The sequence below is a fragment of the Rhinatrema bivittatum genome, chromosome 10 (genome assembly GCF_901001135.1).
Source record: "Rhinatrema bivittatum chromosome 10, aRhiBiv1.1, whole genome shotgun sequence".
NCBI classification, from domain to species: domain Eukaryota; kingdom Metazoa; phylum Chordata; class Amphibia; order Gymnophiona; family Rhinatrematidae; genus Rhinatrema; species Rhinatrema bivittatum.
This window is the reverse complement of record NC_042624.1, coordinates 89,325,166-89,345,162: the sequence shown is the minus strand read 5'-3', so window position 1 is coordinate 89,345,162 and position 19,997 is coordinate 89,325,166. Positions and strand designations below refer to the sequence as shown.

Genomic DNA, 19,997 nt, shown 5'->3' with positions numbered 1-19,997 from the left:
TGTGCATACAGCATTGTCCAGCAGTAAACAGAAGTTGACATGATCAGTAACTCCTTCTATATTCTTGTTACCTGTGTTTGCAAAATTCAATGCCTTTTTTTTTTTTCCTATGGAAAACACATGTGGTCAATAAAGTTGTAGAGGGAGACGGGGACTGTGTGGCTTTTTAAGGAGTGGGAGGAAGGAGATGGGAACTGGTAGAAAAAGAAACAATTTGACTTGCTTAAACAAACACACAGGAATTAGGTTTCCACTGAAACTTCCTGTGGTGTTTCCTCGCACTTGGATAGATAATCACTCTCTTGCCTCGTTCCAGCCCTGAGCCTCTAAATGGTCTGTGGTCAGGTCAGAAAGGGCAGTCTAATAGGAAAATTGGTCATTTGCACAGGGCACTACTTGCTTCAGTTTACTGTTTGCTTAGCAGGAACTTAATATGTTTCTTGTCCGTTTTGTGTGTTTGTTTTTGTTATGAGGCTGTTGTCTGTCGCCATGTCTCTGGCAATTACATGATCTGAAGGACAAGTCTGTCAGTAACTTCTGCGTCTACAAGTATGCTCTGGCTCCAGCTTCACAGAGTAACATTTTTTTTCCCAGGATTAGTTTTGCTACTCTCTACCATTAAGTCAAGATTCTTTCGTTCAAGCTGATTGGAGCCTGTCAGATACTTTAGTGTTGTCATTAGGATTTGTTCACTAGCGGGTTCTCCCGAAGCCAAATGGAAACTGCTGGGGCTACAGTTGCATTGGTGATGAACAGCAAACAGACCTATAATTTCATGAATACTTAAGTAAATAAGCTATCTGCTATGGCCTGATTTGAAGATCAGGATGTATTTTTGGCCTCCATTTTCTTGAAGACTTTTTGAAGGGTAATCTGCTTTTATTTTAATACTGACAAAATGGTTTTGTACTGTTTATCTATTTTTTAAATTCTTTGTAGGCTGCTGTAGTTGTCTTTTTGGAATTTTTAAATCTGCTGAAATTGCTGAGATTTTCTGTCCGTTGGTAGCTTTGGCATATGTCTGGTAACACGTTTATTTATTTTTTTTTAATTTTTTTCAGGTATGAAGATCAATGATTCAGACCACCAGCTTCAATGAAGCTGGGCATTCATAACTGGATTCATTAAGGAATACAAAGAAAATACTTAGAAGGATCAATAATGCTGTCTTCAGGCTGCAGAATGCAAACTCCTTGGTTATTCCTCATAATCGCCTTCATACAGTGTACAGAAGGTAAGAGGCACTTTAGCTCTTAGCTTGAGTCTGAAAGATAATATGCTCTCGTGTAACTAAAATATTGTTTTGCATTAAAATTGTACAGCACTTCATGGATGAATAAACTGCTGTCTGCCAAACTGGAAGTAGCTAATTACTACCTGCCCTGCTGTATGACTTGGCTGTCCAAATCAATATGATTACCCCTAAAACTCCATCCCCTTTTTTTGCTTATTGTTTGATATAGTGACACCAAAATGCAGTGTTCAGACAACTGGAGTGATAGTGTTACCATCTTTGACTGGCAGGTGGTCTATTTTTGGGCTTCTTATATTTAGACACATCTCTCATAACGTTGTCCTTCAGAGCAAGCAATTTGCAAGTTGTATAAACACACAGCTATTCCTGAAATGATCTAATGAGATTGGGGACTTTTGGTTTATTGCTGCTTTTCATTTTGATGGATTTTGCAATAAATAAAATTTGCAGATTATATTCTATCTTGTATGCAGCAGGGGCTGTCTGAGTTTACCATGCAGTGATCATTTTTATTTATTTTTTAAAATTGTATGTCAAACTTTTAGTAGTATGGAGGTTTGTAAATTAAATGTAGTCATTTCCCCTGCCACTTTCAAAGGAAAACCTCTTTGAAAGCTGGAAAACATCTGCAAAACTATTCATGTCCAGTACCTACATATTTTTACAATTGTTTGGTATCAGTCTTATTTTTTGTAAGCTTGCACTGACCAACCATATTCACTGAAGAATTATCTTTTACTCCATTACAGACTTTGAGGATTTGGAATATAGATTTAAAGTTTCCTCCTAGTTTTTGACCCTAGGGACATCTTGGCTTACCCAAACAGCTTCTAAGATCTTTTTCATCCTTCCAAGGAGTGAGTTTAGTGTTGAAAGTCTTTGCTTCTTAAGACAAATTTCATTAGATGATAGTGCATAATATGTTTGAGGCATGCATGTCTGTGAATGTCCTCTGAGGCTTTTAAATTTGGGTGAAGTTTTCAATGAATGCAGTCATTTTGCTGAGATGAAATATCCATCCTTTAGCCAGCAGTTATAGGGTAAAGCTGGCTCTGTATTAGCTCATTAGCAATTGGCTATCTATTTTTTTTTTTTTACAGTTGGTTGGCTTTGATAATTATGTTTTGTGCAAAAATGCATTCAGTTTGCAAGAAGGCATTACCCATTGTTGAAAAGTATTTAAAGTGCAAAAGTGGTAGATGAGATTTTCAGTTCAATTTTTCCAAATAAAGAGGCTCAGTGATAGTAATAGAGATTTTAATGTTTTTTTTAATCTGATAAACACATGAGCATTTCTAAGTTCATTAATTTTTGTGAAAGTTTTTTTGTATTGGCATGAAAATTTTAATGTGTTCCCTGAAAGAGCTGAAAAAAATATGTAGCTTGCATAGGTGGAATTTAACATTGCAGTGACTTTATGATGTGCAGATTGGTAACGTTTTATATAAATTATTGTATTGTGTAAGGGATAGTTGTACACAGTATCTACATATAATGAAAACCAAGTTAATTTAGTTCAGGTTATAATAAGGGTGCATGGGAGGGAAGATAGTAATAGTACAAAAAGAGAGAAGACCAGATCTGCCTTATGGGACCTGTGACAGGCCTACTGCTTACTACTTAAAGTTTTTATAGCACTGCAGGACATATGCAGCGCTGTTAATCCTTATGGCTCTTGGGAAAAGGTTTTTACATTTTATTTTGTCCTTGGAGGAGGTCAGAGAAAAGGTGGCAGAGCAGCTATAGGGATTCTAGAGGGTAGAGGTGGAATGGGGTCAGCACCTCTAGGGATGCTGGTGGGAGGAGGTGGGTAGCTACACAAGTGCCTTGCAACTCCTTTCCCTCTTTGTAAGAGTTGTTGCTTCCCCCTAGCCCTTACAACCTTTTTGCTCTCATTCCTATGTTTTTTTTTTTTTGTTTTTTAAATGGGGCCAGACATTTCTGCATCTGTTGTTGTTATAAAACAAAGCTTGGGTGGGAGTTCAAGCCAAGCCTGAGACAGCAGCTGTAGAGGATTTTTTTTTTCCCATAAACTAGGTTGTGTGTGTTTTTTTTTTTTTTTCTCTCAGTGCACTGGTGCTTTTCCATATATTTATAAATGATGTGGAAAGGGATTCGATGAGTGAGGTGATCAAACTTGCAGATGACACAAAATTATTCAGAGTAGTTAAATCACAAGCGGATTGTGATAAACTGCAGCAGGACCTTGCGAGACTGAAAGATTAGGCATTCAAATGGCAAATGAAATTTAATATGGACGAGTGTGAGGTGATGCAAATAGGAAAAAATAACCCATGCTGTAGTTACACGATGTTAGGTTCCACATTACAAAAAAGATCTAGGCGTCATTGTGGATAGTACATTGAAATCATCGGCTCAGTGTGCTGCAGCGGTCAGAAAAGCAAACATAATGTTAGGAATTATTAGGAAGAGAATGGTGAATAAAATGGTGGATGTTGTCATGTCTCTGTATCGCTCCGTGGTGAGACTGAATACTGTGTGCAATTCTGGTCACCGCATCTCAAAAAAGATATAGTTGTACTGGAGAAAGTACAGAGAAGGGTGACCAAACTGATAAATGGGATGGAATAGCTCCACTATGAGGAAAGGCTAAAGAAGTTAGGGCTGTTTAGCTTGGAGAAGAGATGGCTGAGGGGGGATATGATAGAGGTCTACAAAATCATGAGAGGACTAGAACAGGTAAATGTGAATCTGTTATTTACTCTTTCAGTTAATAGGAAGACTAGGGGCACTCCTTGAAGTTGGCGAGTAGCACATTTAAAACCATTCAGAGAAAATTATTTTTCTTTCAATGTACAATTAAGCTCTGGAAGTCATTGCTAGAGGATGGTTAGGGCAGTTAATGTAGTTGGGTTTAAAAAAACTTTGTATAAATTCCTGGAGGAGAAGTCCATAAACTGTTGTTAATCAAGTTGACTTTGGGATTAGCCACTTCTATTACTGGCATTAGTAGAAAGGGATCTATTTAATGTTTGGGTTCTTGTAACCTGGATTGTCCACTGTTGGAAACAGGATGCCGGACTTGATGGACCCTCGGTCTGATCCAGTATGGCATCTTCTTATGTTCTTGGATAGCAAACATGGGATGAGCAAGTCTGGCTGGTAGAAGGAAACTGAGCTTGGTCCCTGCTTTGTCTGTGACGTAGGGAGTTGGAATGCAGCCCTATTTCCAGAGTAGGTGGCCTGTTGTAAAAAAAAAAAAAAGGGAAGGTTAGTGGAGCCACAGTGAAAGTTATTGTAAATAATTCTCTAATCTTTAATCTTTCCTTCTTTCATATATTTGTGTGTGCACTGTCCTGCAGTTACTCAGATTTCTAATTCTCTAACATACAAAATTATCCATTCAGCAAAAGGAGTTTCTTTTTTTTTTTTTTTTAAATGAAACTGCTCGAATGAAAGGTATTCTACTTTGCCTCAGTGAGCTGCCTGTTCCTGATGGCAGATTTAAGCATTACCAAGATAAACTTTGCAGATTTTATATGGTGCTAATCACTGAGGTGGATTGCTTTTCAAACTACATTAACCGGGCAGTCAGTACTCCCCCCTGTGGTTCTGTCCCACCCCACCCATCCGGGCCGAGCACCCAACATTACACACACACAAGGAAAAGGTAATCATCAGTGGAATGCAAATAGCCGCAGCCATTTGCCTAACGGGGGAGTCTAATTCAGGTGCTGAGTCCTGCAACCACTGCCTATTCTCAACCACAGGGCAGGTGCCAATATCGGTTTCATTCTACCCAAGCGGAAACGGTAAAGGGCGGTCTCAAACACTTTACTGGTGTCAGGCCACTGTCACTGGAGGCGTCCAGGCAGCCCACCACGCAGCAGGCCCTTCCTGAGCTCCTCACAAACGTGCCTGGCCGTCGATTCTGATCACCGCATCTCCAAAAAAAAAGATATAGTTGCACTGGAGAAGATACAGAGAAGGGCGAACAAAATGATAAAGGGTATGGAACGACTCCCCTATCAGGAAAGGCTAAAGAGGTTAAGGCTGTTCAGCTTGGAGAAGAGACGGCTGAGGGGGGATATGCTAGAGGTCTACAAAATCATGAAAAGACTTGAATGGTTAAATGTGAATCTGTTTACTCTTTCGGATAATACAAGGACTTAGGGGGGGCACTCCATGAAGTTAGAAAGTAGCACATTTAAAACCGGAGAAAAGTCTTTTTCACTCGATGCACAATTAAGCTCCGGAATTAATTGCCAGAGAATGTGGTTATGACAGTTAGTGTAGCTGGGTTAAAAAAAAAAAAAAAAAGGTTTGGATAAGTTCCTGGAGGAGAAGTCCATAGACTGCTATTAATCAACAGGGAATAACTACTGCTTGTTGCATACATTAGTAACATAGGATCTGTTTAATGTTTGAATACTTGAGGTACTTGTGACTTGAATTGGCCACTGTTGGAGACAGGATACTGGGCTTCATGGACTCTTGGTCTGACCCAGTATAGCATAGCTTATGTTCTTATTTCTGAGGATCAGCGTAGCAGTATTATCAATTTACTTATTTTTCATAATGATAAGAGGTACTTGCAGGGACTTAATTTTAATTTTTTTAAAAGAAACGGTGTTCAGTTACAGCAAACTTTTTATAGAAGGAATTTTGTTTTAGGACAGATTTTCTAAATGCATAAACCTTCAAGCTGTTGCCAAAGAAGTTGCCTTAATGGTCCCTACAGCTTGCATCTTTTATCAGTTGCCTGCCTTTTACATTTATTGTCGCTGAACTACTATGCATTTTTTTTTTTTTTGGGGGGGGGATTTTTCATTTCATTTCATTTTGGTGCTCTGTGTCCCAGCCCACTAAGCTGTGTGTGTTTTGTTTTGTTTTTTTAAGGCTTCCTATATTTGTTTATTTTTTCTGCTTTTTTTCTCCTGTATTTCAAAACAGTGTCCATCTTTAGCAGAGTGTTGAGGATCAGGAGGTAGGGGATAAAATCAGGTGGCTTTGAATTTTTTTAAAATGGCAGCATGTTTCGTTGGCTGAAGGGCAGTGCCCCGAAACAAAATGAAACTTCATTGATATTTCCCATTGTGTTGGAAACTAACGAATGTTCCGGAAGCTCCTTTCCCCTCTCCCCTTTGTAACCTTGGACTCTGACCAAAGAGGGATCTCCAGTATTCTTGAGGGACCTGCCCTCAAATCAACAGATGAGGCAGGGATGGTAGTAGAAAAGCCTTGTTTATTCACAAAATTGGAGCAGGGATATGGCTCCTGGGTAGAGAGGAACCTTTATTAGTATTTCTAGTATCAGGGAATCAGAATTTGCTAGCGTTATTAGCTTAGTAGATATCTATAACTAGGAGAGTGGGAATTAAATAAGATGTCTTTCTGTCCATATACAGAAAGTGAAGAATACCATTGATAGACTTTTTGGCATCTTGCTTCAACAGACAGCCTCCCAGATTTTTCAGTAGTCTGACAGGTTTGTTGCCAGTGGCCCTGCCAGAAGTGGAGCATCTCACTGCTATACATTTTTCCTCTGTGATCTATGATGAAAGAGGTAATAGGATGAAAGCTCACCAATCCAAACTGGTTGCACTAGCCATGCTTTCCGAACCTCTTGGACATGTTAGTGATGGAGCCTTTGTGATTTCTCAAAGAGGCCAAAGGCTTGAAAATTGACAGGCTTTTCTGTAAACCTTCCTGTACTGTGTCTGAAGTCTAAAAATATTTCCACAAACAACCCTTATATTTGGGGAAAGTTTGCTTTCTGATGTTGGAAGATTACCATTTCTGCAACTAAAGTCTCTGAAATCTGTTTTGAAATTTTTGTTCAAATGTTTTGACAAAGGAGCCACATTAAGCATCATTGTCAGCAATGCATGACCCAGTGGGAAGAAGAGAATTATCTTCCTGTCCAGGTGGTGATAGGATTTTGGCAGTAGTTGAGTTTATAAGCCTGTTAACCATGGAATTTTAAAATCCAGTTTTGAAGGTATTAATGAAGCGATCTTTTGAACGGTTTCCTTTTTCTTTTATGCCTTCACGATCTCAGCAAGAAACGTTAGCCAACTACTCTGTTTTTTCTTTTTCTCTTTTGTTTCAATTCTTTAGTGATTAAATGTGTTAAGGACAATTCCAAGTTCCATTACAAATGTGAATTCCGCATTTCATTGTAATCATAAGGTGATATTAGTATTCAGTGCCCAAATCTAATCTCTGAAAATTTTTTAAACTGTCTAGATGTTAAAAAGGTGTGTCTAAAAATATATTTTTTTTGGGGAAAAGGACAAAATCTTTCTGTAAATTGGGAAGAGTTTAGTTTTTTGTTTGGAGCAAACGTGGGGGTGCCATTTCCCATTCAATAAAAATATTCTTCAGCCTTGTAAGGTATGGGAGGAAGGGGCTTGCAGTCCCCAGCTTTGTGAGATCTCTCTCAATGCGAGCCGTGGGAAAACCTTGGGACAGAGTGCAGCTGCATTTGTGGCTGAGTTTCACAAGGTTGCCGCTTGGAAGTCCATGCATACCTTTACTATTTGGAAGAAGAGTTGTGCAAGATGTATTTAACCCACCTGAATGAGTGAGGCAGACGTTATAAGTCCCTGCATGTTACAGACTGGCAGACAAGCAGGATGGTAGTCCTCACACATGGGTGACATCATCAAATGGAGCCCTGAACGGAAAACTTCTGTCAAAGTTTCTAAAAAACAAAAACCTTTGGCTGGCACACTGAGCATGCCCAGCATGCCACTATCCCTGCGTTCACGCGAGATCTCTCTTCAGTCTTTTCTTTTCCGTGAAGCTATCATCTCGTGGAGGTGGAGCTCATGCTTTTTAATCCGAAAACTAGTCTTTTCTTTGAAAAAATGTTTTCTTTTTTTTTTTTTTTTGCATCTTTTTTTCCTGCGCTGGTTCGTTCTTTGGTCCTCTTGGGTTCTGCTTGGTCAGTGAGTTTTTTCTTCTCCCATATCCGCCAGTCGTTGTGGTCTCTGCCTCATGGCTGCCTCGGGCTTTCGACAATTTCCCCAGTGCCCCAGATTATGTCCCTAATGGATTTACATAAAGTGTGCATCCTTTGCCTGGGGGTGTTGCATGATGTCCGTGGCTGGCCATGCCTGGGGGCCATGCCTGGCCCCCAGGCATGGCCAGCGGGCCAGGCTGGATTAATTGGAGAAGGTATTCGGCTCGGGCAAGTCTGAGCCCTCTTCTCCAGTGACGGCACCCTCGACGCTTAGGGACTGAAGGGAACCGATTGCCTTTGATCCCCCTGTCACCACCTCTTCCCTGAAGCTCTTGGGGCTCTGGGGATCGGCTGGTCTCAGTATCCTCGAAGTTCCAGACATCTGGGTCATTGGCACTGAGGAAAGACCAGGCAAAGCACCATGGGAGGTCCCGCAAACATTGCCACCAGTCCCCGTCCGAGCATGGATCCAGGCCAGTGAGCACTATGGCACTTGTCACCCTGCCGCATAAGTGGCCTCGACATGAGGAGGGCCCATCTTCCCTTGATGTCTGTGGTTCAGGGCCGTCTGCACAGATTCCGGTGCCAAATATCGACCCCCCCCCCCCCCTCGGGGCCTCGAGGAGGAGTTGGATCCAACCCTCCCCTTTTAGCCTCTGCTCTCATTGGAGGTCTTCAAGGCAAAGCATCGGATGCACTTGGAGGTGGAGCACGCTTTGTGCGAACGGGAGCCGATGACCCTGCCATCAATACCGATGCCTTCCCCGATTCTGGTACCTTTGCTGACGCCTTCGAGGCCGGCTTCTGCACCGATGTCCATGCTGATGCTGACTGTGGTTACTGGGCTGGAACCATTGTGGACCGCCACAACATCCTCCAGTGTACCCCCAACACAGTTTATTCCGGTGCCATGTGTTCAGTAGGGCTCAAAAGTGCAAGGCATCAGAGTTGGTCCTCATCAGGGACTCCTCAGGCGGTGAGGGGCTGTCAGTGCCGTCTGCACTTTGAGGTCCCTTGGCACCATGTTCGACACCCCTGGGGCCAGAGCCTACCTTCTGGGCCCTGTGGTTCCCCAGAGTCTTCTGGTGCCTGCCCCTAAGGCCATGCCTGGGACTCCATGACCCTCCTCTCCCGGTGGTCTTTGAAGAGCCTGAGTGCCCATATGACTCCTGGGTCCAGGATAATTGACACCTCATCAGTGAACTCTGATGACCTTTCTTCGAATCCTTCCACTTTGGAGGAACGGTGGTGTTCTCCACCAGAGGTCTTGACCTTTGCTGGGTTTGTCCATGCAATGGCCGAGGCTATCACTTTCCAACTTATTATAGAAGAGGATGCCTGCCATAAAATGCTTGAGATCCTCCAATTTGTCAATGCCACAAAGGGAGGTCAAAGTGGTGCCGGTGCATGAAATCTTTCAGGACCTTCACCGGCTATGGGAACACCCCTTTCCGTTGCCTTGGTTAACCGGAAGGCCAATGGGTTATATCTAGTAGGCTTTGAAAAGCGCCAGCTCCCCCACCAGTCAGTGATGGTTGAGTCTATGCTCAAGAAGGCAAAGTGGTCAAAAACCCATGTATCAGCCCCTATGGGGTAAAAGCAACTAGGCATGGGACGCCATGGGATGGAGGGTGTATGAAGGTTCCATGCTAATCGCCTCCTATCTCTTGTACATGACCTAGTACATAAGAACATAAGAAAATGCCATGCTGGGTCAGACCAAGGGTCTATCAAGCCCAGCATCCTGTTTCCAACAGTGGCCAATCCAGGCCATAAGAACCTGGCAAGTACCCAAAAACTAAGTCTATTCCATGTAACCATTGCTAATGGCAGTGGCTATTCTCTAAGTGAACTTAATAGCAGGTAATGGACTTCTCCTTCAAGAACTTATCCAATCCTTTTTTAAACACAGCTATACTAACTGCACTAACCACATTCTCTGGCAACAAATTCCAGAGTAATTGTGCGTTGAGTAAAAAAGAACTTTCTCCGATTAGTTTTAAATGTGCCACATGCTAACTTCATGGAGTGCCCCCTAGTCTTTCTATTATCCGAAAGAGTAAATAACCGATTCACATCTACCCGTTCTAGACCTCTCATGATTTTAAACACCTCTATCATATCCCCCCTCAGTCTAGTATACCCGCAACTTCTGGAAACAAGTCCAGGAGATGGCGGATGGTCTGGTGCAACAGTACCTGGAAACTCACAGGGCCTTGAATGTGATAAGCATGAGGTGCATTTACCTATGATGTATATGAGATGGCAGGGCATATAGCAGTGGCAGGTATTTCTGCCTTAAGGCCTTGGACCTTCGCCCTGAGGTCCAGAACCGGTTGGTGGACTTGCCTTGCACCAGGGATAATCTTTTCGGTAGCAAGTTCAAAGAGGCAGTCTCACAGTTAAAGGACCCCCCACGAGACCCTCTAGCACTTGTCTGCCAGACCCTTGGCCTCACCAGCCTCTTCCAAGTGGTCGCTCCATTCGGGATCTATGAGACCTTTCTATAGGCCTAAAAAGTACTTCCCTCCGGCCCCCCTCTCTAGACTGCAGCAAGTGAGCATCAGGTGCAGAGCACACCAGCAGCGAGGCCCACGCCCATAGCCAGCTCCCAGGCCTGTCCACTATGAGATTTTGACTGGCAGCAAGGGAGCGTATGCCAGTCATCTCTTCCGGTGCCAGGGGACCTCCTTTGGGGGGCTGGCTCTGCTTTTCCATGGACCGGTGGCTGACCGTGACGTTGGACTGATGGCTCCTGTCTGTCGTCAGGCGGGGTTATCTGCTGAATCTCGTGGACACTCCACCAGATTTTCCCCCGAGCCCACAGTGGGGTCCCATCTCACATCCAGAGCTGCTTCAAGAGGAACTCTCGGCCCTTCTCCAAGCCAGAGCGGCAGAACCAGTTCTTCAGGGACAGCAGGATTGTAGATTTTACTCTCGGTACTTTCTGATTCCAAAGAAAACAGGAGGTCTTCGACTCATTCTGGATTTGCAAGCCTTGAACAGATTCCTTAAAAAGGAAAAATTCAAGATGGTATCCTTGGGCACCATAATTCCCCTGTTGAACCAAGGGACATGGCTTTGCTCCCTCGACCTAAAGGATGCACCTCTCAGAGACTGGTCTTAAAACCAACTCTGTGCAAGTGCACCTCAGCACCATAGGTGCATACCACCAAGGCGAGGATGGTTTGCCCATCTCGGTGCAGCCTATCATGGGGCGGTTCATGTGAGGAGGTCTTCAGCTGTGGCCTCCACTGAGGCCCCCTGCAGTCTCATGGGACCTGAATGTGGTACCAGCCCTCTTCATGAAACTCCCATTTGAGCCGCTGCGTTCGTGCACTCTCATACGTTTGACATGAAAGGTGGTGGTCTTGATAGTGGTCACATCGTCATGCAGGGTCAGTGAGCTGCACGCCTTAGTGACTTATCTGCCCTACACTAGATTCTGTCATGACAGGGTGGTTTCTTCCCAAGGTGGTTACAGACATCCAACTTAACCAATCTGTTGTGCTGCCTACTTTCTTTCCCTGGCCTCATGCCGGCCCGGGAGAGAGGGCGCTGCACACACTGGATTGTAAGAGGGCCCTGGCTTCCTACCTGGACTGTACAGCAGGCCACAGGCTGTCCATCCAGCTGTCTATCTAGTTTGACTCCATCCGGCTTGACAGGGCCGTTTCTAAGCAGATTCTTTCCACCTGGATAGCAGACTGTATCTCTTTCTGCTGTGACCAGGCAGGCCTACACCTGGAGAGCCCAGCCACGGCACACTCCGTAAGGGCTATGACAACCCTTGTGGCCTACCTCTGTGCAGTTCCATTGGGTGAGATCTGTAGAGCTGTGACATGGAGTTCACTTCACACTTTTTCTGCGCATTATTGTCTGGACAGGGATGGCCTGTGCAACCTTTTTCAGCTGTGAACCCATCTCTTTGACTGGGGGCCCCTGGTTTTTTATTCAGGCTGCCCCCGTGGTCACCATTGTTGTGCCCATTGGCATCTGGTTTGGTGTCTGTTGGTTCTGCTGGATCGGGTCCAACCTGTAAGTTGGGATTCACCCATGTGTGAGGACTACCATCCTGCTTGTCCTAGGAGAAAGCGCAGTAACAGGTGTTCTCCTAGCTCAAGCAGGATGATAGTCCTTACGAAACCTGCCTGCCGCCCTGCGGAGTTGGGTTCTTCTGGTTTGTTCATTGTTATTGTATCTACGTACACTGACTGAAGAGAAGTCCCTGCATGGATGCAGGTTTAATTGAAATTGTCTAATTCGCGAAAAACAAATGCACATCTCCAGCAAGCGCTATTTTTTTATTTCTATCAAAGAAAAACAGAAGAAAAGCAAGGGATTGCATTACAGTGAACAGTATATAAAGTTGATCAGTAATGTGCCTTCTTCCTTTTCAATGGCTTATTGTATTAATCTTTTTTTTTTTATTCTCTAGGTATCTCTCTTGCAAAATGTCATTTTTCCAAAAGCAACATAGGATTGGGAATGGTGGCAGCCTAAAAGTCATGCACTTTATCAGCTGTCTCTCTCAGGAATAGTGTTTCTGTGCTTTTTGGGAATTGTACTTTGCTTGCTTGTTTCCCCAGTTAAATCTCCCTAATTAGCATGAATGTGAAAATGCCATTGTGTTCAACATTTAACCATAAATACTGCCGTGTAAGGTAATAGTTGATAACTATTGCAATTAATTTTAAAGTCTTCCATTTTTGTTCCTCAAAAATTGGAAACTGAGAGTTCAGACCTTTTTATAGAATCAGCAAAAAAAATGTAGTAGCACATGGGTTTTCAAAACTGCAAAAGGTTGCCCTGCTCCTATATTATTAAGATTGGGCAGGAAATAGTTAGAACACAACTTTTGCATAGCATTTACTGTTCCACGAGAAACGTTTGTGTGGCAGTGCATTAAAATTGTGTTGCAAACATAATATGGTTAAAAAATGTAATATTTTTCTTAAGTTCCACTGTCTTTTTCTGCTTAATCTTTTGTGTCTCTTTTGTTATATCTTGATTTTATTCTGTTTTATTTTAAAACATCTGTCATGGTTGGGCATTGGTTGATTTCCTTAAGAGGCAAAGCATATCAGACTGTCTAGAATGGGATCGTAACTTGGTGTGCAGGGCCTTGATAGGTTCTCCCTTTGAACCGAGACCAGCTTTGTTAAAGGATCATTTGTAAGCAGCCTTTCTGGTAGCCATCTCCTTGGCTAGACAAATTTCAGAGATATAAGCCCTATTCTAGTCACTTTCTGACTGTTCCTTTCCAAAGCAGTGTCACTCTTCCACATAAATCAGATAGTTATCACTTCAGCCTTTGGGTCCGTAAAGCATGGAAAAGAGGCATGAAACTCCATTTATTTGATGTCCGGCACATACTGTTAAGCTACCTAAAGATCATAAACCCCTTTCAAAAGACAGACAGGTTGTTCATGTTACATAAAGGTCCACAGAAGGGGGGAAGTGTCTTCCAAGCCCATATTAGCCAGATGGGTAAAAGAGGGAATTACCTCTGTGTATATTGTCAAGGGAAAGCAGGTCCTGGCAGGATTCTGGGCACATTCAACCAGAGCACAGGCAATGTCATGGGCAGAGGTTTCCCCTGTGATTCTAGAAGAAACCTGCAGGACAGGCCACCTGGTCCTCATTACATTCATTTATTGTGCATTACAAGCTGGACATACTGGTAATGTCAGATACAGCCTTTGGAACAAGCGTCCTTAGGGTGGCACTGGCTTCCTCCCACTTGAAGGAATAACTGCTTTGGTATTTCCCATTAGTAAGGACTGGTCTAGCAGGAAGATAAGGAAGGTGAAATTTATTATTACCTGATACATTTCCTTTCCTTGAGTCCTGCTAAACCAGACCAGAAACTCACCCAAAAGAGAATGTAGCCAAATACCAATACAAAAGGACAGTGTATGAGTTATCTTCATTCTATCCAGCAAGAGGATTAGAAGTTCCAGACTCCATCCCTGTTTAAAAAAAAAAGTACATTATTATTTTGATTGTGGAACCACCTGGAGAGCCTTGGGGGGGGGGGGGGGGGGGGGGGGGTTTATCTCTCTCCAGAGTAGCTTTGGTTTGATCTTTTTTTTAACCTCTAATTTTTTGTAGGGTAGTAGTCCCTTTTTTTGCTTTGTTTCCTGAAGCCACACCTCCTTTATAGCTGGATGTGACATCACAAAGGAGAAAAATTGTGCGTGCTCTGCTCTGGTAGCTGTGGAGGAGGAAAATCCCATGAGTATGGACTGATCTACCGTAGCAGGACTCAAGGAAAGGAAACTATCAGGTGGTAATTTTTACCTTACCCAATTATGTGGTTTTCACTCTGGCTGTATTCAAATTCAACTTTTCAAAACTGCTTTTAAATCCTGTTTCTCTATATTGTACTTCTTCCAGATTCATGTTTGCTTTAATGATTATAAGCTCCTTGGAGCAGGGACTCTTTCTTGTGTGTGTTTTGTATATCATTGCGTATGTCTAGTAGCGCTTTAAAAATAACAGTAGAAATTTAGGAACAGAGGTATTGTGGAGAGGACAAGGGGTAGAGGGAGAAAGGTGGTTGCCGGAAGGATTTGAGGGATGGTGGGGAAGACAAAAGATAGAGGCACAAAGCCATTGCACAGAGGGCGAGGAAAAACAAAGGGATGAGTTGTGGAAAGGGAGCAAAGGCAAGATGACAGGAAACCATGAAATCATTAGTGATGTGCTGTTTGAAGCAAAATGGGCAGTCTGAGTATGGCAAAGAAACGGCTTGTGTGGAAGTAAAAGTGTGCTTGTCAGATAGACATAATAATCTTACTTGGCAAGTGTAATCGTAGACTGAAATGAGTTGAGAATGATTTGAAATTTCGCTTTTGTTTTTCTCCTTCCTCAACTTTCTATTATTCATCGCTGGAACACTTCTTCATCAGTTTCCCTTTGTCTTTTCTTCTCCATTCCCATGTTTTCAGCTAGTGTGTTAAGCTGCCCCGGCTTTCAAATTCTACTGTGTTCCAAGTCCTCATTTTCCTTTTCCACCATCCCAGATATGGTGCAGCTTATTATCACTGCCTTCCTCTGAAAGCTTCAACCTTGCCTACATGGCCGTGCTCACCATTGCTGTCTTTCAGTTGTTATCCTCTCTTGCACCCATCTCCTATTTGAGGGCCTGGCAGGAGGGAAGGTTGTAGCTTGGTAACTCTCTCCACAGGCAATGCCTGCTTATAGAAGATGGCCACCTTTTATGCGGCAAAGGGCTCCTATGGGAAACAGGACTGTTGCATTACTACTGATGCAAAGCCAGACCAATATTGCATTGCGGAAAACAAGTTTTACCTTGGTGGTTTTACAATGCAATTCCATGAAAATTGTTCCTTGGCAGTTAAATGTCGCCTCTTGTGCATGTTTGTTTGGGTTTGTTTTCTTGTTTACATTCTTGCATTGTTCCTGGTTTTAGAAATCAAGCAAGCTGCTTTTTTTTTTTTTTTTAAAGCTAGTTAGGATGATTGTATTTCTGCCCCACCTGTTGCTGTATATTTTTCTTACCAAAAACTATAAGCACACAACAAGGCCATTAAAGTATGGAATGAAGATTTTTTTTTCCCCCATCTTGTGTTTCATGTAGTTTAGATCATGAAAGGAAGTTGTGAATATAATCTGCATATATATATAGGGGTGGATTCTGAAAAGGTTTAATTGGATGATTTTATGGATTAACTGATTATGCCTTTTGCTTTAAAAAAAAAAAAAAAAAAAAAAAAGTTTCTCCCACTGACCAATTAAACTAAACTCCCTGAATTCATAAAGTAGTCAAGTTTAGTTGTTCAAAAAAAGGGGCATTTTCAGGACGGACTTACAGTTTACTGGGTTGGCACCGAATTATTTTTTTTTTTTTACAGCATCAATTAACAAGCTAAGTGTAGGTGGCTTCTCCAGCTGCATAAACAGCAGTCCTATATCAAGCTGGTGAAACTTTTGACTGGTTAGGTTTAAGAAAATTTACAGCTGAAAACATAGCCAGTTAAGTTCAACTGAAAAGTTCCTAAACATACCCAATATTTTAAAAATTAATCTCATAATGTATACATTTACAAATGGAAAACTAAATAAGGCTACTTTTTTATTTTTATAAATAAAAGCATACATTTGTTGTGCTCTGCTTTGGTATAATGTGACTGTGGTAATAGTTTAATTTTTTCAAGTCTTGTAGCCTGCAGTTAGTATATTAAAATGCTTAAACATTTTTAAGCAGTAGCATTTTATTATTTTTTTTAATTTAAGACAAAACTCTGTTCTTTATATATAGGGACCTTCATTTTCAGTTTTTATTTCTCCTGGGGATTTATCGATGTTTGTTGCAACAAGAACAAAAATATTCACCCAGAAAAACTATGCATCATTTTTTCCCACTGATCTCTTCCATAGGTTTTCCTGTTGTAATAAACACTGATAAATTTCCTGGAAAAATAAAATAATGAAAATGAAGGTCTCTGTTTATGTACAATATATTTTTTTTTATGCTGAGCAGTCTGTAAGCGACACATTCGAGAGATCTTGCCTTGGACTCTTCTAGCCCAGCATGTCTAGTTACTTAAAGCAAGGTAATCCCCAACAGTTGTGAAAACGTCTTAGATAGAGGTCCACAAAACCAATTTAATGAAGCTGTTTAAAAAAAAAAAAAAAGAAAATCCTGGGTTGATGGACACTCTACCTAGGTAACATCAAGCTAGGTTGAGAGAACATTGCACAAATCTCATCTTTGTGTGAGTTTCCTCACTCCGAAGGTCATCAAATCTTCACAAGAGTGCACTGTTCTGTTCACATGTCTCACTTTGAATGTCAAAGTGGCCCTTAAACCCCTACACTAATACCTAAACCTCACCTCGAGTGACTAGGTGGGACTCATATAGAGGTATAAATACTTACCTAGTATGAGGGCATTATGGCTAGTCTCAGTCTCTCTCTCTCTCTCTCTCTCTCTCTCTCTCTCTCTGTCCCCCCCCCCCCCCCCCCAGTGGTTGTAGGAGGGCCCTGATAGCTAGGCTGGCTCTCCAGCAGCTTAAAACAGCATTTGCCAAAGCACAATAAAGCCCTATCACACGACATTACACAAATGAAAAAGGTATAGTTAAAATACGCATTAAAGCTATGTGATATGACTTCACAAATCATGAAGCCAGCCCACTTGGCCACAAAACCCGCCCCAAACTCCTCCTCTTTTTCTAATTTGCATCGCACTATGCATTATGGCGTTTTTGCATGCGTTAAAGGTGTTTTCGCATGCGAAAATGCCTTAATGCATGTGAAAATGCCATATAGCAGTTTAATAAATGACCCCCTTAATATCAGATTTCAGGTGAAATTCATATCAAGTAACTTCAAACCAACAGTAGAGAATTTTCCAATTCAGCCCCCAACCTCTCCATCCTGCAAACTTGATGCTCTCAAATTGTATCAGCTTTCAACCACAGAAGACTTTTTTGCATTTTAGTATATAAAGTTTTTTGTTTTGTAGATTCCACGCAGCTTGGTAGTTTCTTGTATACTTTTTGCTGCTCTTTAAAGCTGCTGTTTGACCTATAATGAAGTCATTTTGGAAACACTTTTCTGTGGGTTTTTCACAATGTCTTGTAATTGCTTTATGGCAGTGCTTTTTTTTTTTTTTTCCCCACCTGCAAAGCTCAAGTATCCCTCAAAAGTTCCCTGATCAGATGAGCAGGAGGAGAGTGGACTGATCACAACCTCAAGGAGTCCTGCTGCCATCATGTTCTTCCTCCCTCCGTCATGCCAGCATGACGGAGGGAGGAAGAACCATGCCAGAATGTATTGATCAGTAATGGATGAGTGGAAGGAGGGAGATTTGGAGGTGTAGGAATGAGAGAGGGATGGGAAAGTACAGTTGGGAGTCATGGGGTGAGAGGGGAGGACTGGATAGCCAGGGATCAAGGGGAGAAAGAGAGGACCATTATGGACCAGGGAAAGAAGGGATGGGAATCAAACTGGTTAGGAAGGGGTAGGGAAGGGAAGAGGACCACTATGAACCAGGGAAAGAAGTGTGCCAATTGTAGGGTGTGCATGGGGTGTGTCTCCCCCACCAAGAAATTCTGAGAGGGAACTGTCCCTCTCCCACTTTCCTCAGGGTGCGGAAATTTACCTTTATCTTTTTAAAAATGTATTAATCGCCTAAATTCTAGGCAATGTTCAAAGCAAGAACACACACAAAGTTTCAATCAAACATGTACAAACAACATACCAGCATGTTGCAAATTATTAGAAAGTTAATGAAATACCTATGGACAACTAATAGAATGCCTGCCTGAATAGCCATCTTTTTAGAGTCTGTTTAAAGGTCTTTAGGCTGTCTGCCAGTCTCAGTGTTTCAGGCAAAGTGCTCCAGAGGAGCCGGAGCTGCGATCGAGAACGCACAGTCTCTTGTACAGCCGAGCCTGGCGTGTGCAGGCAAAGGTACATCCAGCAGGCCCCTCTGAGAAGAGCGAAGTTGACTAATGGGACAGTACAAACGCAGCAAGGCATTGCGCCAGGGAGTGACACAAGAGGAAATTTAATTTGAGAAATTCTGCTGGATATTGCAATATATTATAGGTTTAAATGCCCAAAACATAGTTGAAAACTACTGTCTTATGGGGTAGAGCTGGCCATCCTCCATCATTTAAAAGGCAAACCTTTTAAAGAAAAGCTGTGAATTTTTCAGTTGAATTAGCATCTCCACTTTGCGTGTCCTTGAGATCCTCCAGATCGGACTAATTTTCACAGCAGATCTCTAACACAGCTGTGGATTGTGATGGACTTGAACTAGGAAATGCCATCCTTCTTGATTTTGACTTCAAATTACTCAGACCTCCCTAATTACACCTCGAGGTTATATCTTTCAAATCTCTCTCCTGAAATATCCCTCCGCGGTTTTTCATTTTGCACAACATTTTAAAATATCCAAAATTTTTCTTGGTGTAGGTATCCCCTTTTGTGTGCGTGTTTGCTTGCTTTTTATTTTTTTTTTTTTACTACAATTAAGTTTCAGCTAACATTTCACTATGCCTCATGAATTGGGCATTACTTGAGTAAGATGGGGAAAAAGAGGTTTTTCAAAGAACAAGCACGGCATCCTAACATTATAATTTTTGTGGTGCCTTGGGTGTCTTCTTTTTGTGTTTTTCTCTCCCTGTTAATATGAATTGAAGGTGATAAATTAGTGATTCTCAAATTTGGTACTCAGTATACAAACAAAATATGCAAACTAACTTGTTTTTCACTCAATTGTATGTAAATAGATCTCATGAATATTTATTATGGGTATTCTTAAAAATCAGACCCGTTTGGGTGTTTTATTTGGCTGGATTTGAGACCACTTTGAGGCTTGATATCACACCTCTGTAGTTGATGTTAGTTTAGACTTTCAGCGTAAGCAGAGTTTAGCTGATTAGTTTGATCCTGTTTTTAAATTACATAATGTTTTCCTGTGGCATCACAAAGAAGATTGTAGATTAAATTAAATGTCTATAAATAAAATGTTTGCTTATTATGAAAGTAAAAGGAATGTACCTTATTTAAAATGCTTTCTTTCGCTCTACAGTTTCTTCCAGACTGTGTAGGGCTACGGTGCTATAAACCTTTTATTTGCAACTTTCCAGGGTTTTCTCCATTAATTTCATCTCCCTCTCCCAACTCACGTCACTGCAGCAGCAGGGAAATACCTACGCTACTCAGCATGGGACTACACACCGGGGCTCTTTCTGGAACCCTACAGCCATACCTTAGGTGTCACCATTGTACGGTGACAGAGTATTTCCTTTTCTTTTCCCCAGAGGCTGTGAA

The 19,997-nt window shown here is 42.0% G+C and overlaps 1 protein-coding gene across 6 annotated transcripts in view; it reads left to right on the top strand.

The window, feature by feature from the left end:
• Positions 1-19,997, top strand: part of ADGRL2 (adhesion G protein-coupled receptor L2) — a 579,402-nt gene that overhangs the window by 265,574 nt on the left and 293,831 nt on the right. For all 6 annotated transcript variants that reach the window (XM_029618001.1, XM_029618004.1, XM_029618002.1 and 3 more), the window contains one exon: positions 1,062-1,234. Coding sequence is in view for 2 of the 6 variants with exons in the window: in XM_029618020.1 (XP_029473880.1) it covers positions 1,162-1,234 (73 nt within the window). In the remaining 4 variants the exon portion in view is untranslated. The remainder of the gene's footprint in view (positions 1-1,061; positions 1,235-19,997) is intronic.